The sequence below is a fragment of the Anticarsia gemmatalis genome, chromosome 1 (genome assembly GCF_050436995.1).
Source record: "Anticarsia gemmatalis isolate Benzon Research Colony breed Stoneville strain chromosome 1, ilAntGemm2 primary, whole genome shotgun sequence".
In the NCBI taxonomy this organism is placed as follows: Eukaryota; Metazoa; Arthropoda; class Insecta; order Lepidoptera; family Erebidae; genus Anticarsia; species Anticarsia gemmatalis.
Genome location: NC_134745.1, coordinates 8,781,722 through 8,805,686, shown reverse-complemented (window position 1 = coordinate 8,805,686; position 23,965 = coordinate 8,781,722). Strand labels below are relative to the sequence as shown.

At 35.0% G+C, this 23,965-nt stretch overlaps 1 protein-coding gene across 9 annotated transcripts in view; it reads right to left on the bottom strand.

Moving 5' to 3' along the window:
- LOC142974799 (agrin-like) overlaps positions 1-23,965 on the bottom strand; it is a 156,035-nt gene that overhangs the window by 31,850 nt on the left and 100,220 nt on the right. For 5 of the 9 annotated variants that reach the window (XR_012959584.1, XM_076117326.1, XM_076117376.1 and 2 more), the window contains exons 1-3: positions 22,346-22,716; positions 13,575-14,426; positions 3,362-3,397 (exon numbers count right to left, since the gene is read on the bottom strand). Coding sequence is in view for 8 of the 9 variants with exons in the window: in XM_076117326.1 (XP_075973441.1) it covers positions 3,362-3,397; positions 13,575-14,364 (826 nt within the window). In the remaining variant the exon portion in view is untranslated. Of the gene's footprint in view, positions 1-3,361; positions 3,398-13,574; positions 14,427-22,345; positions 22,717-23,965 lie in introns of those variants that run through there. The other 4 variants (XM_076117343.1, XM_076117349.1, XM_076117358.1 and 1 more) reach the window with 1 other exon arrangement.

Here is a 23,965-nt window from a genome sequence, read left to right as displayed (position 1 = left end):
GTCTCAACCGTGAATAGCGCTAATAAAACTGATATTCCGTCGCCGGCAGACACCGACGAATTCTTTGAAGAAGATATAATTCTTTAGCCAACTCCGCTATGGATGACACAATTTCCAATTTTCTACCTGGGGAGTCAGAGGCGTGACTAAATTATTAAGGAGGGCTAAAATAAGATGCGAGTTTCCGTTTCGCCACAGCATTGTGTTAGCGCAGGCTTTAAAGATTACCGATTTCTATCGCCTTGTTAAAATTCCAAGCAGATATTGTCTGGCGCGAAGTCACACAGCGGCTTAATAAAAGTTAATTTACAATTTTCTTCTGGATTTCAAACTTTCAAGTGTTGACAATTGTAGACTAATAACACTTGAGTGTTTATAAGGAGCGCAATATGGCTATTAAACACCGACAAATTGCAAAACTTTTATTATCTTTATTGTAAAATATATTGAGCGTTTGCTTTTTGACTTACTACAGTGCTATTGCTATAATTGCTTATTCATGATTTTCGTAAACAAATTGACAGTGATACTTTACGAAGTATATTAACACAATGGATACACGCGTGATCAAACCAATGAAATTACCGAAGAAATTCTTGCCAACATTTATCTACTTAATATCGTTCAGACATTTTTTGTAAGAAATTTCATCAAGGTTTTTAATAACGATAACAATAGAGTACCGACATCTGAACACCTGCGACGAAAAGCGGGTGTGAATGCTCCGACTCTCCGACTAGACAACGGCTGACTCAGAACTCATTGATTTCAATAAGCGCTTACGTTGCCCCTTGTTGCTAGTTTAGTCTTTTCAGCACTCAGCTATGTTAGCGAATGTGCTACCGACTTTGCTTGTTCTCGTTTCAAGCTAACAAATAACTTTGTGTGCAAAGCTAAACCTAACTCAGTATTAATTATACTGCGACTAACACGCGACGACTACGAATATAATAAACTTCACTGAAATGCACGAGTACTTACACAATAGTTAAACGTTGACTTGTTGTTTACGTTAAAATTAATAAGTTTATGTTTCCAGTACAAACAAACCCAGTGCTTTTTAATTAACATATTATAATATTTTTTAATTTAAAATACAGATTTAAAACGTTAATCTGTTATTCAACAAGAAAACGTCAAGCTGACAGTAATAACTTAGCAGGTGACAAATTCTTTTATTGTCACATTTGTCTGTAAGAAAAGAGGTCAAGAATCAGAATTCAGGCGCGAACTTATTTCCTTGGCTTTCATATAAAGGTTGCAGACGAATCCGCTTAAAGAAAAGAAAGCGGTCGGAAATAACAATTTTGTAAGAAACAAACAAAATGTTAGAACGCGAATCGCTGTTGAAGAAGCCAGAGATAAATGGAGACAGGGAGGGGAGATAAAAATGATGGCGGATGCTCCGTGAATGGAAGAAAATTAGGAAATTCACCGCGGCGCTTTTTCAGGCGCGAAAGCTGTTTAAATTATCCATATTATCTGTTTATAAATAAATCTTACTCGTCTGACGAAATAACACAAGAAATGGTTGCACATGGTGGTGTTGATGGATGTACTAAAACTGATAAACAATATCGTATTCTGATTATCTTGCTTTAATGTGAATCAAACTAACATTTCTGTTTTGCGCGTAACTGCTGTGTTCCTTTTTATTGTGTTTTGGTACTTTTTCCTTGGTAAGAAATATCGACAAAAACCGCTGACTGGTTAAACATTACGTTATTGGGTAAGATTACAGGATCTATACAATGTAGGGAATCATTAGTAACATTTGTTGGAAAGAAATAAGCGGAATATAATAACACAAAATAATGTACGAGCTCACTCTCGCCCACATAATTCGGGACGCGCCCTCCTAAAGTCTCGGAGACAAAGCAATTTTGTTGGCTCGAGACACCGACGTAGTTGGCATGTCACTCGCACAGTGTACCTACACATGTGGATTGTGGACTACAGATAAGCTTTGGAAACGTACCGACGCATATAATACCCTCTCATAAACCTGATTAAAAGACCAGAAACTAAATTAACAAGATAATTCTAAAGGAAAACCCTCCCCGAAGTTTTGTTTGAACTTCTAGAAATCTCATTCGTTAAGTGAAGTCCTATACTTTGATTGGAACAATAAAATGTAACCCAATAAGGGTCTAATGCTGTAAAAAGGCAAAAGAGCAATAACATTGAAAACTTTTTTTCAATAAAACAGAGTGGAAATGTTAATCAAGTAATAAGGACCCACTTTTTAAATACGAGATAAACATGGCAAATTATTCAGGAAAAGATACATAAAAGTAAAGCCAGTATTATTAATTTTCAAACGTAATCCTGGTTTTCAATTCATTAATTTTATTGAACATTGGGCTTTCATGAAGTTATGAGTGTTTAAAAACTATAAATTAAACCAAATTGAAAAGCTTTAAAACGGTCGATTAAGTCAGTCGTTAATGTTATAAACTATAATTATATGGTTTATTTTGTTATTGTGGTTTCTTTTTTAAGCTTTATACTACAGTACAGTTACAGTATTGCGTGTTCATTTGAAAATATAACTGCATAAAGTTCTTGGCAGATATAATCTAAAGGTTATAAGTATTCACAATATTATAACTCTAGACGTCCTATTTTAATTTAATATTTTTCTTGCTTCTATGTTCAATTTTACATCGAACGTAAGTCGTTATTAAAACTCTACAATACCCAGGCAATTATACTGTGAATAATAACTTTTAACTACGTATTATTACCAACAATTATTTTATTTTTTTATAGAAATCTAGGTAAAAGGCATTACTTTATTGTTTGTACTTGTATGGTAAATAACCAAGGCTTATTTGTGTATCAGGTTGTAAATCACTATTATTGTATCTATAGTTTGGTATATAAATACTTATTTATCAAAGAATAAAGACGCTTAATGTGTTTTACTTCTTTTTTAAACATTATTATTAATGATAGCAAATACTAAGTATCGGATTCACCATCAATGGATAGACTATTTGATAGGCAGAGTGAAGTATATGGAATAATTTGTTAAATTTCTAACTTACTTATACAACTTTGTTATACATTTGACATAAAAAAAACAACTCCCGCACTAAGAATTGCTCTTGTGTCGCGGGAACTTTTACAAACATACAAACAACGGACACAAACTACAACCAGACCCGAAACAATTTTTTGTGGATCGCACAAATAATTGTCCATTGTGGGAATCAAACCCACGACCTCCCGACGCAGCGGTCGCGGCGTGGCGACCTTAACCACTGCGCCACGGAGGCTGTCAAACTAGAAAAGACAACTAAAGAGAAAGGCCTTAAATATTTTCATTTAAGTATTCAATAACTAAAATGTGACGTACCTTCAGGAGCAGGAGGTCTAGGTTGATAGTGTAAATCTGAAACAAACAAAGAACGTTTTGAGTATTTTTTTCTTAGGTACGAAGAGAGTGCGTACGAGAATGGGTATTCTATTAGAACAGACTACATAAATATACAAAATATTAAAAAAAACATTAATTATAAAGATATTAAACCTCGGTTACAAATTCGATAATTAATTAATTATTTTGCTATTACCACAAACATAACGCAGGTTGAACGCTCATTTAGTCATTTACCAGAATCTATGCACCCGTTTGATTCACAAAACCAAATAATGTAATTGTAAAACCAGACTATTCCCACACCGCAACAAGTTTAACTGCCGACTGCCGGTCACTATGTTTAATTTTGTTCAGATATTTTAAATTACGACACAGACCATACTACGCAATTTACAAAATTGAATCATTTTGTTAATAATTTCCAGTATTCTATTACATTGTTGATATTTGAGCTTAATGTAACGTGACTACAATAAATAATTTATCTTCCGTATAATTAACGTTTTCAAAATGCAACAGAAAATAAATAACTTTCGTTCTCCCGCCAATTTGACTTTATGTTTTTAAGCGTGCGGTGGAAACAATCTTGCCAGCCAGTCTCTCATAGACAAAATGATAATCCTAATTTTGAAAAAGAAGTTTTAATTGATGTTGATGAATTAAAGAGTTTACAAAACTTAAAAAAAGAACTATGACACAAGCTGATACCTCAAACAAAATCAATTCATATTACATAATAATATATAATGTAGTTTCTTAGCTGTTTGAAGTAAATTAGATAAAAAAAAAACGTAGGGAGGTTCAAACTCTTTGACCCATAGATCGTCTGAGCATCGAGCTTTATTACAGCACTAAATAAATATGTTTTTTTTTATGTTTTTATTGTGTTATATTGCCGTTCTTCAATAGTTAAAACAGTATCTTTAACATCAGTTTGTTAATTAAGTATCATTAACAAAAAAATAGCTGCTGTTTGGAATCCAACTCAGAACGATAAACGGCAGCCATACATACGGGTTTACATTGCTTTTCATCGATTTTCCGAACTTTGTAAGGTTGTTTCAACATCGCTCATAAATATTTGGAAGCACCGTTTTATAAACATTTAAAAAATGAATTCCCTTAATATAAGGGTATTTAACGATACCCTTATGATATTGCAATTAAAAAAAATGCTTAATAAAGAACCATGTATCAAAAAGCTCAATGTACACCGACAGCTCAAACAGACTCGGGAAATTGGATTTCAAAGGGATTGCTCGACAAACATGACGTCGTAACAGAATTTTCGGTGTTCAAGTTGTAGATAAGAGTACTCAGCCTATCCTCGCAACTGTCCTTGGACATTCTACGAAAATACGCTACATATTTCATTCACATTAGGAATTTAAGTACCAAAAACATTATTATAGAGACGAGACTCAAATAATAATCATAATTTATGAATGACTTCAAAGAACAGGCTTTATAAAGATTTAATAAAGCAGAATATTATGTCTATTTTAGTAGGTACCTACATTATAGAAGATTTGAAAATATTTATAAAAGCTGCTACATTTTTCATCTCAAGGTTTACTTTATGACTTGCAGCATAAAACGGGCAACAAGATTGTTATCGAAAATCCCCGGCTTACATTAAACGTAATAAGTACCGAAATTCTTAACGAGCAATAAGATTTAGATTTTCATGATACCCATAGAAGATTATTTTAAGTTATTTAAATATACAAAAGGCGAAAAGTATTAATTAATACTCTGCTGAGACGTTATTTATTAAGTAGGTACCTACGTTTTCATGAATATTAAAGGATAGAGGTTCATTAAAAGTTATTTTAATCCGATTTCCCTCCGTTGCATGTTAATCAGTTTATCTTGCTTTCTTCTCTCGGACTTGTAGCGGCGCAAAAAAATATTAAAGGTAAAAGAAGTAATGGATTTAAAGACGCATCAAGGTCTTCGGGGATTAATTTGGTATCAAAAGAGAACGCAAGATCCATAATGTGACACAAAGAGGTCGCGACTAATGGGTCCGTGTTGCAGATAAATATAAAATACAACAAGAGGCTGGCAGGTTGCTCGGCCACAAGCCGGGGTGTGCTGGGGCGGCGCGCCATATTGTTTTATTGCAAATTGGTTGGACGTAGACCGCGCCTGTCCTTTACATATACGAGGCTATTAAACTACCACCGGTGTCCAGTCACGTGTTAAACGAATTCGATCGCCGCATACAATGTTAGGAGACCAGTGCTTGTGACGTGAAGCGGCGACGCTTAGGAAACTGCCGAATGGCCAAATCGTATCTTTAGTTTTAATTTGAGGCATAGTGCGTCTTAACCATAAGTCGTAATTGTTAAAGTCTAACCGATCGTGAAAAGGAAGATTTTAAACCTCTTGTTCTTAACAGTAAAAGTAATTTCGTTGTTTAACTTTCTTCACAACTCGTGATAGTCTATTTACAGGCTGGTATATAAATCCAAACTTGCTTTACTATCAATTCTTATAGAACAGTTATAGCTTTTTACGAGTGGTATAAACGTTGAAAGGCACATAACTTGAATACCAAATTGTTGAAATATTTAAATATTATAATAAAGAAAGTTACAGCTTAGGTCGTTTTATTTTTTGAAGTAGCCTATTAAGCAGGGGCGGGTACTAACCGTTCCTGAAAACTAATTACCAATGTTTACCTTTTCTTTGGTATCCAAGATAAATATGTACCCAGTTAAATAGTTTTTATACATTTTGTTACGTAGGTATACCATGTTACATTTGATCTACATCCCAAGCCAAAGCTTAAAACATAATTATTGTTAGTACGTAATCAAATATCGACTTAGCAAATCTGTTTAGGTGAAAAGGAAATCTAAATCATATTACAATTACTTCTCAATTCCAACACATTTTGTTCTACAGCCAATAATATAATAAGATTTCCTTTAGTAATTCAGTAATAATATCCGTCTAGGTCGTTTTGATAGCGTACTATAAGGATTCGTATTCTAAACCGTTTCGCTTGGTTATATTACTATACTATGCCGTTATCTGCGATAGAAAATTTCCATTGTATAATGGCGCATTTTCCGGAATAATTTTGAAGATATTGCAATATTCGGTTCGTTTTATTACCTTCTACATATTTAGTGAATAAGAAATCAAATAGATCAGCACGTATTATTAGGATAAAGTGGGTTCTTACGTTTATAGGTTTGACAAGATATAACATTTAGCGCAATTTATTAAGGACGGTACCACGAATGGATTAATAAGAAGATCAGATCAATGGTATCGATCGATTTGTGTAAAACCATTAATAAAAGATATCCCCATATTGAAAGCTTCAGAGGCCCCAAGAAGAAAAACACCAATGCTTTTGGGCCCTTTTTTTAACGCCACAGATGTTTTTCTTAGAAAGATTTCGATGAAGGCTTTGGTTTGATACTCGTATAAGGAAGAATATTCGTCTTTTCTTATGCTAAAACTTCTATACTGAGTGGGAATGATTCCCCGAAAATCTAAAATTGCTTTTACAAATGCCAAAAATCTTTTATTAGCCGTATTGGTTACGCATGGCTTACGATTGGCCTCTAACAGAACTTACTACGTCAGTATATTGTTAAGTTACGACAAAAATAAAGCCAGCATTACGCTAATTAGACAGCGGTGAAACACGAAATGAGTTTCCAAATCTAATTACGAATCACGAAACCTTTTAATCGAAGACGATTCCGTTTCTAAAATGGCATTAATCAACAAAATGGAAATGAGAAAGATAAAATCAATGCAATATCATTAGCTAGCAGATTGTCAAATGCCGTAGACGTTTTTGGTTTTATGTATCACGCACAACACCATGCTCGTATCCTGCTGTACAATAATTGTGTATGAGGGTATAATTTATACAACGATAATGAATATGACTAACGGTTCTGTATCACGAAGGTTTTTACCTTAATAAGTGCCACGAGTCACAAAAAAATGTGCACAAAAGGTATTGAATTATGTCTCAAGAGAAGGCTCTCGAGAACTCACAGCGAGTAATGAATCATGCGTGTAATACAAAGAGAATAATATACTTATAAATACCCACTCGAACATTTTTCCTCCTTACAAAAGTGTTGCCGAGTGTTACAAATATAAACGCATTGAACAGTGAAGCTATTTCATACGACTTCTTGGAAATAAATGTTAACTTTGAATTTAGGTAACTTAGTAACAGCCGATTTGATTTACTGTAAAACTTCCCAAAGTGGTAGTTGACTTAGGCAAAAAGTTGTCATTAAGAATAAGTCAGTGCATCGGACTAATGAAGTTAGACAAAGATATCTATTTCAATAAATTTTTCAGGTTTCTTGGGTGCTTCAAGAATCGTGCTATGAAAAACTCAATTGTTTTTTAACTTTATATAGAAAGTCGTGGACGATTTTCAATTTAGAACTAATGGATATGCATAAGTTAGTTATGAGTAGCGCTAGTGATTAAAAATAAATATGAAGATAAAGTGTTAATGAATTCATGAGCACGTCTAGCACATTGCATAACAGTTGTTAATTCGAGTGAAAGCCACAATTACGCACGAACAACACTGGCTCCTGACAGAGCTAACAAAGTGTTAGATACGGCATCCACCTCGCCGGTGCTCGCAGGCAAGTGCGTGATTGCGCTTGACACCCGTAATATCCGGCCGCTCGCTACTGCCCACCGATGGTATCAATTTCAATTTGTTGCGGCGCCATAACAGCCGCCTCTGCTCGATTCGTTGTATGAATCGATTTCGCTCCAGTTTCCTGTTGCGTTCGCATCGGACTTAATCTCGGATCGGTCGATTGAAATGCTCACTGGGAATCTTTGCCATTTATAGTGCTGCTATCAATTTAATTTCGTGTTCGTCGAATTTCAATAAAACACAGATTTATGATAGGCAATTTGATGAAGTAATCTATTCTCAAATGGCAATAAACTGTTACGGTTTTATCTTTCATCTGCTAGTGTCGATGTAATGGTCCCTCGGGAATGAAACTTACAAAATGAAATACAGAGCTCTTCGAAACGATTAAATAGTTACTAGAGTCTATTTTATTTATATGAACTCTGAGAATCGCTGTTGTACGTGTCCCCAACGTGATACTATTTGATATTATGAAGTATTGGTAAATTTGAATTCTTACATTCCATAAGCATTTCGTGTTCAAATGGCATGAAAATTAATCGATCGATTAGCCATTCGCGCTCGGATTCAAAAGCTAAAATTGAACGTGACTCGTGGACCAGTCCCCTGCCATTGGTGCCGGTGGAAATTAATTCTGCCGTAAAAAAAAGAGAACGATTCATAGCGAGTTTTCGACAATCTATTGCATGAGTTCCATCTAACTTCACAGTTGTCGCAACAAGTAAAACGTTTGGTAACTATGGACGTGTTCGCCCGTATGCCAATATATGAATATGAATTGCTTCACTTATACCGTTTGCAGTAGCCGGCAATAACTGTCCTCAATTTATTATCTGTACCTTTGGTTTCGTAACGTCACTTAGAGTTTTGCTGAGGTTTACGTTATTCCTTTTAAACGTTTTGCATTACTGATAATAAATGGTTTTAACCTCTGTTGAACTTGGCTCATTAGGTTTATCTGTTCAACTCTATTAGATGTATTTCATATGACATGTAGTATTGAATAATGTTGTCGCGACAACATAATTTGCAGCATATATTTTGTGGCTATCAGACATTATATTTTCAAACAATTATAATCGTCATATTATGCAATGATTCGTAATGTGAGTTAGGTTTAAATAAGGTCACAGGTTATACGTGGATGCGCATCCAAATATAGCGTCAAAAGATCACTAATGCTTAATTTGTAGTACATGTTCAACAAAATGTTCGCATTTCAAACCAAACTTTTACGTAAATTTAAATTATGACACAAGGTTTAGTTTGTACGTTAAGTTTGTTTTGAGCAAGTACGTTATATAGACGTATTATTAGTTCTTCTGTGTATAGTACACAGCAAGCATTTCAGTGAATATTACAAAGCCTAAAGTCAATAAATAGTTGCGCATTTATAATTTTTATCACCCATATTAAATATTTCGATATGAAAATAAAAACTAGAACGATATTTTTACTATAAGGCCACCCTTGTTTTATATTTGGACAAATACACATATGTTTTTTTTATAGTCGTAACATTTGGAAGGCAGATTTATTGATTGCTTTTAAATTTTACCAGTCCACAAAAAATACGTGCTTCTCATTGAATTAAGGCTCGTAGTTACTCTCTTTACTACTTTAGAAACCCAATACTATTTATTTTAGTTATTGTTTTCTAAAAGGAACGAAGGCAGTGGATTGCGATCATCATCTCCAAAAATGTAAGAAAAATACGCCATTAACCTCACTAACTATAGTCAAATTGTACAGGAAATGTTGTTTTTTCTTAATTAAACTTTAAATCAGCCCAATACCGTAATATTCAATCTTCTATGTTTGTTGATTCACATGCAGTACCTGTATAGCCAAGAGTCTTCATGCACAAAACGACGTTAAAAAAGTAAGTAGTAAAAAGAGTAAGAATTCTTAGAGTTTGTTATACGATAATAGTACAAGTGAACATTTACAGAAATGCGGTAAATACATATTTTAATTATTATTAACTTATTTAAGTTAAGACAGCCTAGGTCCAACTGGTACAATGTTTACGCAAATTAGCCCGGGCAAATGAGTATTAGCAGTCAAGTATATTTACTTTCAATAAAGCACTATATTGTTAACGTAAATAATGGAAACAATACCAACTAATTGCAAACACAATGCACATTGGGTAGCAATTAGTAATGTGGAATAATCTTCCAGACGCGAGCTGGCCCATAAACTTGGTCTTCCCCTATGAATATCTAATAGCAGTTCTGCAACTACTTAGGTAAGCTGTCGCCAGTTCTATGTTCCAACTATAATTTATTTAGCTTCGAACATTGTTAATTATTGTTTGCTCTTTAATACTCGGGTATATTGGGCCTCAATTTAATAATCTTTTTGTTTTAATTTTAGTTCGGTGATGTTTTGCTAAAATGTCAGATGCGTAGTACTCGTAAGCGGCGGCCGTGTATGATAAGACACATCTTACCATAAGATGTATGGATGAGAACGAAGAAAGGAAAGTTTGAAAAGAAAGTGGCGTTTTCTAGTCTCTTTCTACCTCTATGGGAAATAGGCATGATTTTACCTACACTACTTATGCCGTAATTCAGCTATAAAAAAGATTACTAAAAATAACTCAACTGTCATTCTGGTAATAAATAGGTGGTTATGTAACTGAAGAAAAGACAAATTTATCAATTCACATTGTAAATTGATGAATTTGATTTTATTTGATTTGAATATGAGTGCCCTACCAATATTTATTCTTCGAATGTTGTGAAAACCTTTTATCCAAACTTAAAGTTGCTGGCTCATTATAAAACAAACTGACTTATTCGTATATAGACGAGATAACGTAAGGGTTGGACACAGTGAAAACAATCGATTGGATTGCGTCAAACTTGTCTGAACCCATTGATTGAAGTAGACTATACCAATCTGGAATTTGATTGATTGATTGACGCCTAGCGCGTGGCGGATCCTTTGTGAGACTAATCAATCGAACGGGAAAAAATGTCCTCTGCGGAGATATCCTTTAAAATGTTACAAAAAATAATAGATGGAAAAACAACAAGAGACAATTTATATAATTACTATCGCCATAAATAATAAAATCTTTTACAAACAATGACAATAAAAGGGATATGGTAATAACTTTTCAAAACAACCTATTATTATTCTTGCGCTATATTCGGTTTACTCATCCGATAAAATGTTGCCAAACGATTTTATCAATATCTAGAAAACTGTTCACGAACAAAACTCCGCCTTTCATTAATTAAAAGTTAATCGACGACTCTCGAAGTTGGGCGGCAACTTTTTGCGCCACACGTCCTGACTCCAAGTTTATACAGGAATAAAATTTCCCTCATGAAAAGCGTCGAAGGCAATATGTTACAGGTATAAGTGAACAACTTTTGTCGCCAAACTTTAAAGATTTTGACAAAAATATTGGCTTTAAGAATTATAGGATTACCGCAGATATCATTTTTATTTTTTCTTTGACGCCATAATTGCAACGTCAGCTATAAAATGGTAAATGAAATGACTGTTGGCGTCATGATGTTATTTGAACAGCCCATCATAATTGTATAAGGTTTTCAAAGCACCTTTAAGAGATGACGACACTCTTTGATCTCACAAAGCTCTTTTAAAATATTCATAAAAGAGTTGTAAAGGTATTTCATAATTATTTCGGACGGCGTTTGGTGCACGCTGTCAAACGAGACTAGCCTTTAAGATTTTTATAATAAACAAAGCTGAAATTACAAGTATAAGAGCCAGTTTCACAGAATACTTTTTTTTTAGATAAAATTGTGGCAAACTTATGAGAAGAACTGTCAAAATTTCATCTGGTATGCTGTCTTACTTCATAAAAATAAAATAAGCAATGAACAATCACGAAACGGTTTTTTGAAATATTAATATCTCCCTTGAGAGAGGTAGACATATCCACGAGCTTATTGCGTCGGCCAGTTTTAAACATATGTAAACAAAAGCAACAATACTGTTTCGGATCCGTTTTTTTACATCCCACTTCAGTCCATGAATATTTAAGGTACTTCCTTAATTCCAATGGTTTCACCGCAATTTGAAAATCCGACTCTGTGTGGCGCCCAGAGTGCCACTAAAATTAATGTTCTGCCAGAGAGAAAAACGAGCGGAACGGAATGGAACCCGGTATTCATACAACCGTCCATATATCTGTATATGTCTTTCGATTTAGTTAAATCGAGGTTAAATTTAAAGCAAAGCATTCTCTTTTAACAAATTAAAAACTAGGGCTAACGTTTCAATTATGTATTTTACGTTGATTTAGAAAAACATAAGCTTAGACTTATAAATTGGACAATCATTTATCTATGGGTTGTAAACGATAGTAGTAAAAACAAATGTACATTCATTAATATATCATTCGGGAAATGAGCAGAAATGAATATGATTAAACTGTTAATTCAAAAGTAAATCATATTGCCTTGCGGCACAAATAAATAGTGTTTATTTCCAATGAACTGTAACTTAATCAAATAAAAGGCTTATCCGAATCGCTTTACTCCAATATAAACTCGGTCTGGTTGAAATTAATTTTCAGAAGTACTTCCTACCAGTATTTTATTTAAAGACCGAACATTTGTTGACACTTAAGTGGTGTTTGTAACAGCGCGCGTCGAGGGATTGCGATGCAGGTGCAACTTTACAACTCCGCGTCTAGAAATCATAATTTGTTCAACATCTGAAACTGGAATACTTAAAACTTTTTAGTGTCTTCTAAATTAAAACTTCTTATTTCATACTTCGTTATTTCGTACATCTGATTCTGACTTGTCAAAAGTTTTAAAAACGTTGTTCTATGTATCGCAACTGAATTGTGAATACGCATCGTAAACGGAAACAAAGCGTTCGATTCGTACACAGAACATTAAAAGTGAGGAATGTGCAATTGTGCACTATTGATTAAAATAAACTGTAGTTTATACCCAGTAAGCAAAAACAATCGGCTAGTGGATTTGATTGGTGAATACTACAGTTCCTGGTTACGCAGGAATTTTAGCGGCTCTCGCGTTTGGACTTGTTAGCTCCAATAAAAAAGGAAAATTTATTTATTTTTGAACCCATTGTATCGAGGCAATGGAAATAAAATCCGAAATATCGTCCAGCGTGAATCGAGTGCCACTATATGCCAGTGCCGACTGGCTTTATGAATGAACGGCAATGATCAAGTTGATCGAATTAATCGCGTTAGCGAGGAGTCACTGCAGTTGCCAGTGCGCCAATACAAGTATTTTGTAGCAAATCTATTTTTAACATAAAATGTTATTTTATATTTGAGTTATTTTTTTTATCTCACAAAGACTGTTATAGAATTTCACTTTCATGAAAAAAGTGAATTACTTATTCAGGAAATATTAAAAAAATGCGTAGAAAATCTGAATAAAATGGTAGCAAACTGAAAAAACATTACTATACATTCGAACCGCAATGCGGCGGTCATTACCACTTACTGGAACAAGGTCAATATGGACTAAATAGGATTACTATCAAAAATATACTTACAGTTATTCGTCAGTAAGAAACCAGTAGAAACGCCCAACAAGACTAGAAAAAACAAAAGTAATAAGACTATCAATGCGGGGCGGCAGTAGTGGATCCAACAATAGTCTTCAGAGTTAGCGGCTGGTGGACTCGACGACAACGCACAACACTTGCCACAAGTAGGTTCGACCGGTGACTCGGCCCGCACTACCGCACTGTTCCCTTGCTGATTCACTATTACACCCTGCACTGGAGCATCGCTCCCTTGTCCATATATCGTACTCTTCTCCGAGAGTCTAGCGAACCCAGAGGTTTCGTCGTCCCGTGGGTTCCCGTATACGCCGTAAGAGGCGACCATGTCGACCCCTGATAACGACCTAGTAGTTTCGTTCCCTGTAGTACTGTCTTGCACGACATTATTGTCAGTACTAGGCCAACACTCGCACGAGCACCGATCCTCTTTCCGCCTCTGTCGCGGCTGGTTTGCGTCCGCGCGTCTAACTGGTACTTCAGTTTTCTTCTCCTCTTCTTTCTTAACTTTGGCATCTTGAGGTATGGCGTCACTGATTTCATAACTCGGTTGTAAATTTTTATGGTTTTCTATGTACCAGTGTCTCTCCTCCGCTCTGAGAGTGGTGTCGTTGTTACCTTCATAGACATCTGCGTAATTAGAGAGTGGATGCGAGGAGGGACTATAGAGAGGACCGGCTGTGAGCTGCCCGTAGCCGCGCTCGTATTGCGGTGGCCGGTTATTACTCGCGTAATAGGTGGTGGATGCAGGCACGGTATAATCGTAGCCCGGCCTGTTCATCTTCAACGCTTAATCGCCTCATTTGAGCTTATGTTTCACTGTAGAAAACATCATCAATGACGCTGTAAATTAATTAACCAATTGTTAGCAGACGGCTAATATCATGATGCTATTTGAGTTAACAACTGACATAGTCGCAAATATAGGTAATGGTTTGATAAAAGTGATAACAAGGTTGAGAAAATTGACGGTAATCACAATAAGTAGCGAGTGAAGTAAGTTAGCAGACAAACTTCGTTGATTTTATTATGCGTTACATTCGAAGGCGGAAAGTCATATAGTAGAATCCACGTCTGTTTATCTCAATTACCCGTCTTGTTCGACGGTGGTATTTATCTTTTGTGTTACAACAAGCGCCCGCGCGCCGCACCTCACGCCCGCTACCCGTGAAGGTAGACAAAGAAGTAGCGACGTGAGTAAATAAACTCCCCTAACTTAAATTAACCGTATTTATTTCTCTGATTTTGACACGTATGAGTTGAGTAACTTGATTAGTAAACTAGCTGTAAGAATGTGAAACAGGGAAGTATCGCGGGGAGGTTGCTGATTTCATTATTGGTACTCGTTGTTTCTCAAATAGAAAAGTTCCCAACATTAGAATAGGTTCGTCGACCTTTCAACAAAGTCAATAACAAACTTTACTGTGAATCCCAGCGATAACTAGGATAATCCGTTCGAATTAATTAAATTAAAAACAAACAAAAGTCATTACATAAAAGTTGAGGGACAGCAAGTTACGACTCGTGACTGGCGACCCAGTTAAAATTAGGGAGCTGCCACCAAATTTGGGTGCCTTCCCGCTGTGTACTTATTGAGCGATGCCTAGATTATTCCCAGCACATACATAATGTATTACCACGTACATCTACATATATTACATACACTAATATCTACGGAACGAGGGTAGGTACATATACCGTTTCGGATATTTGACCTGATAGGTAATACAAGTCCCTAAGGTCGCCACGACCTTACAGAAAATTAGGCCTCAATAACTAGTTGTTATTTGGCTATATAAGTGGGTAGAAATAATTAGTGGGTACATTCTAGTGATGTAAGTGTGTACTTTTCGTTTTTAATTACGTATTCGGAGTTTTTTTAAGTGTTACCACCCATGAAAGAAAATGAGTACAACTTATTTTGAAATACCTAACTTTAAATTTAATGTTTCGTGTGTATTGAATAAAATACTGTTAAAGCAGTGAAAAAACAATTTAATAAATGTTGCATGTCTTCCTTGGGTGGAGTGCTTAGAAGAGGAATTCCAGTACTTTAATGGCGAGAAATTCTATACGGTCGATTTGATTGCAAATTGGAAAAAGTAAACATAGTGTGACATTGTTCGAATCAATTGAATAGAGAATACCTATGTCATATGGTATATTTCTTTTTTTTTGTCTTCATTTGGTGTGTTATGTGATTGTTCAGCATGACTATAAATTGTGACCTTTTTGTGCCCTTAACATTGATTTACTTTGAAGACATAAAGTAAAATGTCTGTAGATAATGTAAGATCTATTTTACTTGGCCTCTAACTGAGATTTCAAATCAGAGACTTAAGCTGAAAAATAAAATTATTTTTACAAGACATCAAGATATTTCGTAACTAAAATATTTTTAGTGGTACAATAAAACAATATTTTCTAATAGGAACATGAGGCAAAGCCCATGTCAGACTTTAAAAAATCCGATGACCTTACTAAAGGGTACTATAACATAAATTACTCACTACATTTTTTTTTTGTACATGAAAATATCTAGAAAATAACCCGAATAAAATAAATACGAGACCAGAGAAATGTGAACAGGCTTCTTGAAAGGCGTAATATAACTGTTTCACTATACATAAAAATATATTTTAGGTTGTCATCGGTGGAACATAAAATTTAGGCGGTCGCGGCCCGACCTCTCGAGCTGAGTCCACAGATCTCGCGTGTTTGCCTTCATCTATGTAAAGTGTGAACGTAGCATGTATTTCATACAGCCTATTTTAAGGTAACGTATACTATTGTGTGTTGGAGAAATGCTTGAAATATTTATAAGATAGAATGATAAGAATAGGCTTTATAGAGTTGCATTAAGAGTCAGTTGCTAAGCCTGACAAATAACTATGTTTTAAACTATTGTATGACCATATTAATTTTAACAACAAATTACAACCATAAAGAAATAACGTAATAAAGTTAACCAAAGAAATGTTTATCATTTCTTCGGTTAACTATCCCATTGGTCAACCCCATATTCCCATTTGGTCAACTAACCATTATTACATTTTGGTACTTACAGTCATCTTATATCACTAAATATGTTTAACTTCAACTCTTTATAATGTTATCAAGGATTAAAGTATAAAATAGACTTACATAAGTGTAAACTATCGAACTCTTTTAAGTTTCAATAAACTGTGGAAAATAATTACACTCGAGTCTAATCGTTCCGAGCTAGAGAATTTAGTGAGCGTTAGTGTAGTCAACAACGCAACGTTCAGTTTCAGTGGACCAAGGCGCTATTAGAGCGGTCAGGTACGCCGACACCGCTCTGAGCGACTGTACACAAATACCACACCGTTTACGTAGTACAGTTACTTCGAGACTCAATGACATTAAACTGAGCTCGATTGTACCATCATCATTGTCTTTTCTCATTTGTTTGTTTATAAACATTGATCCGTACCGCGATTCTTTCCTACTATCGACTATCGACAACCGACTTGAAAAATTTTGTATGAAAATGTGATCAGCGCCTCTGACGGGCGTCATAGAAACTTTTTGGCAGTACATTCTTAATGTTCAAATGTCGATAGCTAGCCGATTGACGGTAGTCGATAGTGGTAGAGAATCGAGGTTCAGTTGTATCGGGACTCAATGAAATTAAACTGAGCTCGAATGTACCATCATGTCTTTGTCTTTTCTCAGTTATTTGTTTACAAACATTGATCCGAACACTCTTTGTACTCTTTTTTCCTTCAAACCTTTCATTGCCTTCACACCTACGGTCTACAAGTATGTTCTTTCTTCCCCATTCTTTCGTTTACTTATATAATCCAAAATGTCAAAGGTGATATAAAATTCGAAATAGGGGTCCAAAAATGTCACAAGAACACGGAAAATCTCAGGCAAAAATGTTAATAAATCTTAATTACACTTAATGAAAAGTCTACTTTTAAGTAAAACAAATACACTTATTCAAATACTAGCATTGGAAATGGATACAAAACAACAGCTATTCGTTATCAACAGTACGGATTAAATGATTCCCGACGAAGCCGTAGTGTTTTCGGACACGGATTTAAGAAGCATTTAGTAGCTACTTGTCCGTATTATAACATGGAAAACACGGATCAGCGGTTTCGTGTCTCTTTCGCTGAGGTTTTATTTCATTTTAAAAGTAGAAACGACATTATCTGACTGTAAATATTTGTGACATTTGAAAATTCCAAGAAATAATGTCGAGTTCTGAGAAATCAGATCGTTTCTCAAACAGCGAAAGAAAAAAGGACTGATTCAAATTGTATCATTACCCACGCATGTGATTGAATGTGAGAGAGTTTTAAAACAGCCCACTCGATCATGTCCTATGTAAGGATTACGCATTACGATACGCTACATTCTGCAGTCAGTCTTGGGTTAATTACTTAGAAATCGTACAAAATAGCCATAAATACCGTTAACAGGTTTTCCCCGAAAACTATGTCACGTAAAACAACAAAAACCTACAAAGCACATGAAAACGTGTACAAAGCGACAAAACCCACAAATATCCACCCAACAATCACCATAGTATACCTTTCAATTTAATTATTTCTCTTCACAAATGTTGCCTACGCGTGTAATAATCAAATTCGGGGCTAAAACGTTTGGCCCTTCCATTAATGGTTCGTGTGACGTCACGAAACAAGGTAAGCAATAACAATTAGATTCAGCTATCAACGCCAAACGCATAATATGCGGTACTAAGATTGATCGCATTGAAAATTACAAGGGCGATAATGGATCGCGCTGACATAAGATAGGTGGATATCCGTTTATCGTAATGTAATCTTGTATACGATGTAATTTAGTTATGTGTGATACATTTGCCGTGTTATCACCGTGTTATATATTACGCGCTGTTCCAGCTATTGTCGTATACACGTGAGATTTACTGGTAAAATCGAAATTACATTCGTGTGGTACATACTCGATCACAAACTTGGAATTTGATAATCGAGTTTTAGGGGTTGTTTATTTTTGTGTTACGATAGCAATTAACAACTTTTACTTGAAACGGATTATACGCTATAGTATTATAAGTTACAATTATAAAAAAATAGTTACTTAGAAATACTTCCAAAAACCTCTTCGAGTTTTATCGGCCATGTAAGTACATACATGTGGTTCAAGAAGTTATACTAATCATGTAAAATATAACAATCAATGTCCGGTTATAACTCGGTATGTATAATTTAAAAAAATTATAAAAATTAAAGCTACAGTGTGCTGTATTTTAGTATGTAATGTTATAAAGTTTTTAAAAACAATAAAGTCGTCCTGTTTTATTTACACCAAAACAATATTTGGCTAGCATTGTAACACTCGGCTTACTCCACGTGTTCGTTCCACAATAAAACCTCGACGATTCTTGGTTTTCACTCATAAAGTACTTTATTAACTCACAATTCATTTAAGTTCCGAGAAGTTTGTACCAAGTTTCATGATTGGAATTAAATTATTTAACTTTTTGTTCGGTGTGTTATTTGGTTATTGAATGAGGACTATACTAAGACTTCATGCCTACTTGTTATTCTTTATAATCTTTTGTGCCTGTTTGAGAATTCTTGCTGAAGAAATTCTATATTTGTATTTTTCTCGATAAAACCAATGAGAAGTTAAAAACTTCTTTAAAACCGTTGTTGGTGGACTTGTTGGGACTATACAACTTTTTGAATTCCTCATATAATGTCTATTTGTCAATTATTCATTGATCGGTTTAACAATTTAATAGATAAAGTATCTTAGTTTTGAAGTGAGTGGTTAAAGTGGTCACAATACAGCAATACACAATACTAGAGCGTATGGAAGCAAGGATTTTGATTCCACACTGTACTTGTATCCTGCGAATCTGTATTCGTACTTAAGTTATATTTTTATAAAACGTCATGACAGCACACTCCTTAGATTTAAAGTGATTCTTGTTAACGCAATTAACTATAAATGACTATTGTTGGCTCAAAACTAATCTAAAGTAAACACACCAACTAACGATAGGTTTTTGAAAACGCAAATAGCTAAGTAAATCGTCGTTAAGCAACCGTGACCATGGTTACACACATGTCGGTACAACCATATTCAACCTGTGACCCGCCAATCTTTTGTGTGAGCCTCAATAAAGGAAGGTTGCGAGATTGCAAATCATTCTAAAAAACTCGGTAATGCGCCTCATTGTGACATGACATGGTTAGTATGTTATTATGTCATTTAGCGGACTGTTTGGATAATTATTGTGCAATTTTGGGACAATTATGTTTTGTTAATCTTCAGTTGCTAAACAACAGATTTTTATAGTATTAAAGTGGCCTAAAATACAGGAACAGAATTATAAAAATGGCTTAGGAAATTGGCACTTTCATATAACTATTTATCAACAGAATCTCTACTTAGGTTGTGGCATAAATATAAAATTAACTGATCTCTCTACAGCCAACTAGCCAACACTAGCATAATACGACAACTTTACTGTCTGCATACAACATAAACACCAGTTGACATATAAAAATTAAAATATTTATAGATGACATTAAATGAAAACTCGAGAAGCTACCTACTTGAAAATATATACATATACCCTTTTGTCATTCCGAACAAAAGTCTTAGTATTTCACTCGCATTTACTTAAACTTTAGACTGATCTTTTGTTAAACAATAATAATGATTCTGTCTCCTATAAAATGTACAACTTCGCTTTCTCAATATAAACTACAGTCATTAAGTTCATCTACTAGTAATCACGGGTATAAAGCATTCGTGACTACCAAGAAGTGACTCAAGCTTTATTACTAGAACGATAAAATGCACTTGAGCGCAGTTCCATTCTATCTGACGGGCTTTGCGATAACGTCTTAAACTGAATGAATGAATCTTTCCACTAGAATGAGTACTATATAACGCGACAGCTAAGTAAAGAGTGACTTGACTTGCTCCGTGGCGCAGTGGTTTATGTCACCACGCAGCTACCATTTAGTCGGGAGATACACTAATAATTATTTCGGGTCTGGTTGCACTTTGTGTCCGTTGTTTGAATGTTTTGATAAGTCCCCGCAATACAAGAGCAATACTTAGAGTAGCAGTTGTATTTAAAAAAAAAGATAATAATAAAAAAATGTGTGTAGTTCGAAAATAAAGTAAAATTAGACAAGCCACTGTTGGTTGCATAAGTCTACGGGTCATTGATATTCTTAATTCTGATTGTTGTATACTTCTATCAGCTGTGAACCTTGCATACAAGGTACTCTATAAAGTTGTTGGACTATACGATTGTACAAGAATAAGGCATTAAAGTTAAAAACGTCGTTTGAGATAGTACAAAATTGCCTTTGAAAGCACTTGTTTTGTACTTAATGAACTTCCTAAAAGTTTTACATTATCTTTTTTGGCGGACTGTATCGTGAAGTAACTGAGTGGTTAGAAAGTTCTTCTGCCTAAATTTTACTTTTCACTTTATAATATTGTATCACGCTATTTAACCAAGACTTCAAGCAAAAAAAATCGGATAATTTTTTTATTGTTCAAAAAATAATTATAATTTTTAGTTACAAGGCTTTAAAAAACTTTTTTCGATGTTTTAGATTATTAGACCACTGTTGAACAATTTTTAACACTTTTTAATCTTAATATAAGGCACAATTAAAATTTGTATTAATTTGGGACGTTCTTATTTGATTTTTTCGGAAACAAAATGTTTAAATCATAAATTCACTGTAATTTTTGTGTTCAGTCTTATGACATAGGTTGCACGTATATTTATGTGTAATCCCGTCTACCTGACCCATAAGGGAATCACGGGTGTAATGTTATATTCATATAAGGGCAACAAGCCTGAATGCTACAAAAACTAGTTAAGCCGTAGCAACTACCCTAAGCCTGCTACGAAAACGTAGCAACAATGTATACTTAGGAATTCTTTTCTTAAATACTTGTAGGTATTTTTTTCGTAACATGAAACAAATTATGCCAAAATGTTGTATCAAGGTAATAATATTACTGATTTTGAACACAAATATTATAACATGTTTCCTTTAGGCATTTACAGGTTTTCCTCTACGAGACGATACAGACTAGACTCAATATCTATGTAACATAAATATAACGCTCAATTGTTATAAACACATACGTTGGCAGAAGTCGAAGTAATAACTGCAAAATGTTTCTCATATTCAAAGATTTCTTACAGGTGTAAAATGTATAAAGGCCAGTAGCGTCATCGTAAACTTCGTGCAGTAGATGCGGGTTAAAAGAAATATAAACTTTTTCCCCCTTCTATTTAACTTAACTGTTTCACAAGCAACCTTTAACCTTTCATTAAGTAACTCTATACATCATGAGAAGTTTAATTATTTGGATAAATACTTCTCCGACTACCTTTATAAATAAAACAAAACAAAAGTTGCGTGCTCGACTTTATCTACGATATTTTCGTTGTTAAATACTTTTTCTACAATTCCAACTTTAAGGAAAACTCTACCATATAAAAGATTAATGAACAAAAGGAGCAAACAGTAATTAACACTAATTTATGTTTACGTTACGGCACCACGAATTAAATTTTACCGAAAACATAAAATTGGGAACTGATCGTAACAAAATTTTACGGTTATTTGTTTTGCAATTTTGCCAAATTTGACAACTGAAACGAGCCTATTCTAATGTTGGGTACTGTGAGGATTACTTCACAAAAGTAATTCAATTACCGAAGTTAAGCAATCTTATGATATAATATATCTTACGTATTGTCAAATATCACGAAGGACATGTTAATAAGTCTTCATTTAACAAAAATAGCATCATAGTATCGCCGTCGTCTGAGCCGTGCGTCACAAACTAGTTCATTCTAATCATCAAAAGTGGGTGACAGACCGCGTAGGGCGACGAACCAGTGCACCCATATAAACGGAACTGTTGTCTTCTTCAGCACATATTACATGAAACGAAAACACATCCTTGCGATACACTGAACACATTCGTAGGCCTCGGTGTTCCCGGGAGGGTGCAAGTCCCCATCATAGTACTTGTATAGTTCGCGATGTAAAGAGTCTGACAATATTGGGGTTTGCGATCGCGAGTGTCGGGCGAGAGTGAGCGTCGCGACGACGTAACGTCGCCAGTGCGGCGCGGCGCGGACTGGCACAACCACCCGACCGGTGAACCCCGCCCGCCCTTGCGTCTCGCCCGCCTCTGTCACCGCCACTCTTCGCCCAAATCCAGACGAGTTTTCATTAATGTTGTTATCGGTGTAAAAGTTCCACCAAGTCAAACTAAGAACGTACAGCTTTAATTAACTGTCCATAAAATAACACTAAACAAACGGGCCGAGATCCGACAGGCTTCAACTGTAGTTATCAATAGTCCAACTTCTTGAATGGTGCGGGATGTTGATTGACTTTGTAATACAAATACTCTCAATACAAACCTATCTTCCACTAGACCGACTGTATTTCTGAGGAGAGTCTACAATTTCGACCTCTATTTCAACAGAGCTTGATGGAAAATGTTTGCTCGGGGCCTTGACGCGTCGTTAATTGAGAAATGGGTAAAGATTTTTCCTCTATTACGTACATTCAAAATTGACCTTCAATTATAACATAAAGGGTATGAAGGGCGAGCCTCATTAATAGTAATGACTCACGTTTGACATTATTATTTTTGAAAGTAATATCGAGCTAAATCACAAACGTCAACGTCAGCCTAACAAATCCTATCGCGGCCGATTAATAGGCTAGATAACATTTTCATACCAGCGCCAATGCGAACTTTAGATGTTTATCGTTATTTTCGTAGTCAATAAGGTTTGAGTCGGCTCTATCGATTGAATACGAGCACAAATTGTAAGAATTATTGATATCGCGCCGGTGGCGGCTCATACAAAAAGTTTATAAAAGGAAGTGGAGCGAACAAACTGGCGGGGAACAAACTTTTATGCGGGGACGCGACGCGAACGCGAACGTTACTTATCTGCCGCCGCCGAGCTGACAGCTGCAGATGAAAAATTGAAATTGTGTGAGATAAAACTACCTAACTGCCGCCATGGCGCTGCACTGCTGCCGACTAGTGCCGGCCGAACAATGTGACGACAACAACGACAACCTATTTTTCAAGTATCATTTTAATATTAACATTAAGCATTGACAATCCAATCAGGTTTCATGTACTATATTTACGTATGGTAGCAGGTACTGAAGTAATGAATTAATTCTGTTTTCTGGTTTTGTGACTTGTAAAATAGGTTTTTGTCTATTCCTTGTATATTGTATTGATTTAAAAATAATACACAAATAAAATGCGTTAAACTACAAGAGAATCGATGCATAATAATTTGACTGAATATTCTTGGCTTAAGTATCCCACAG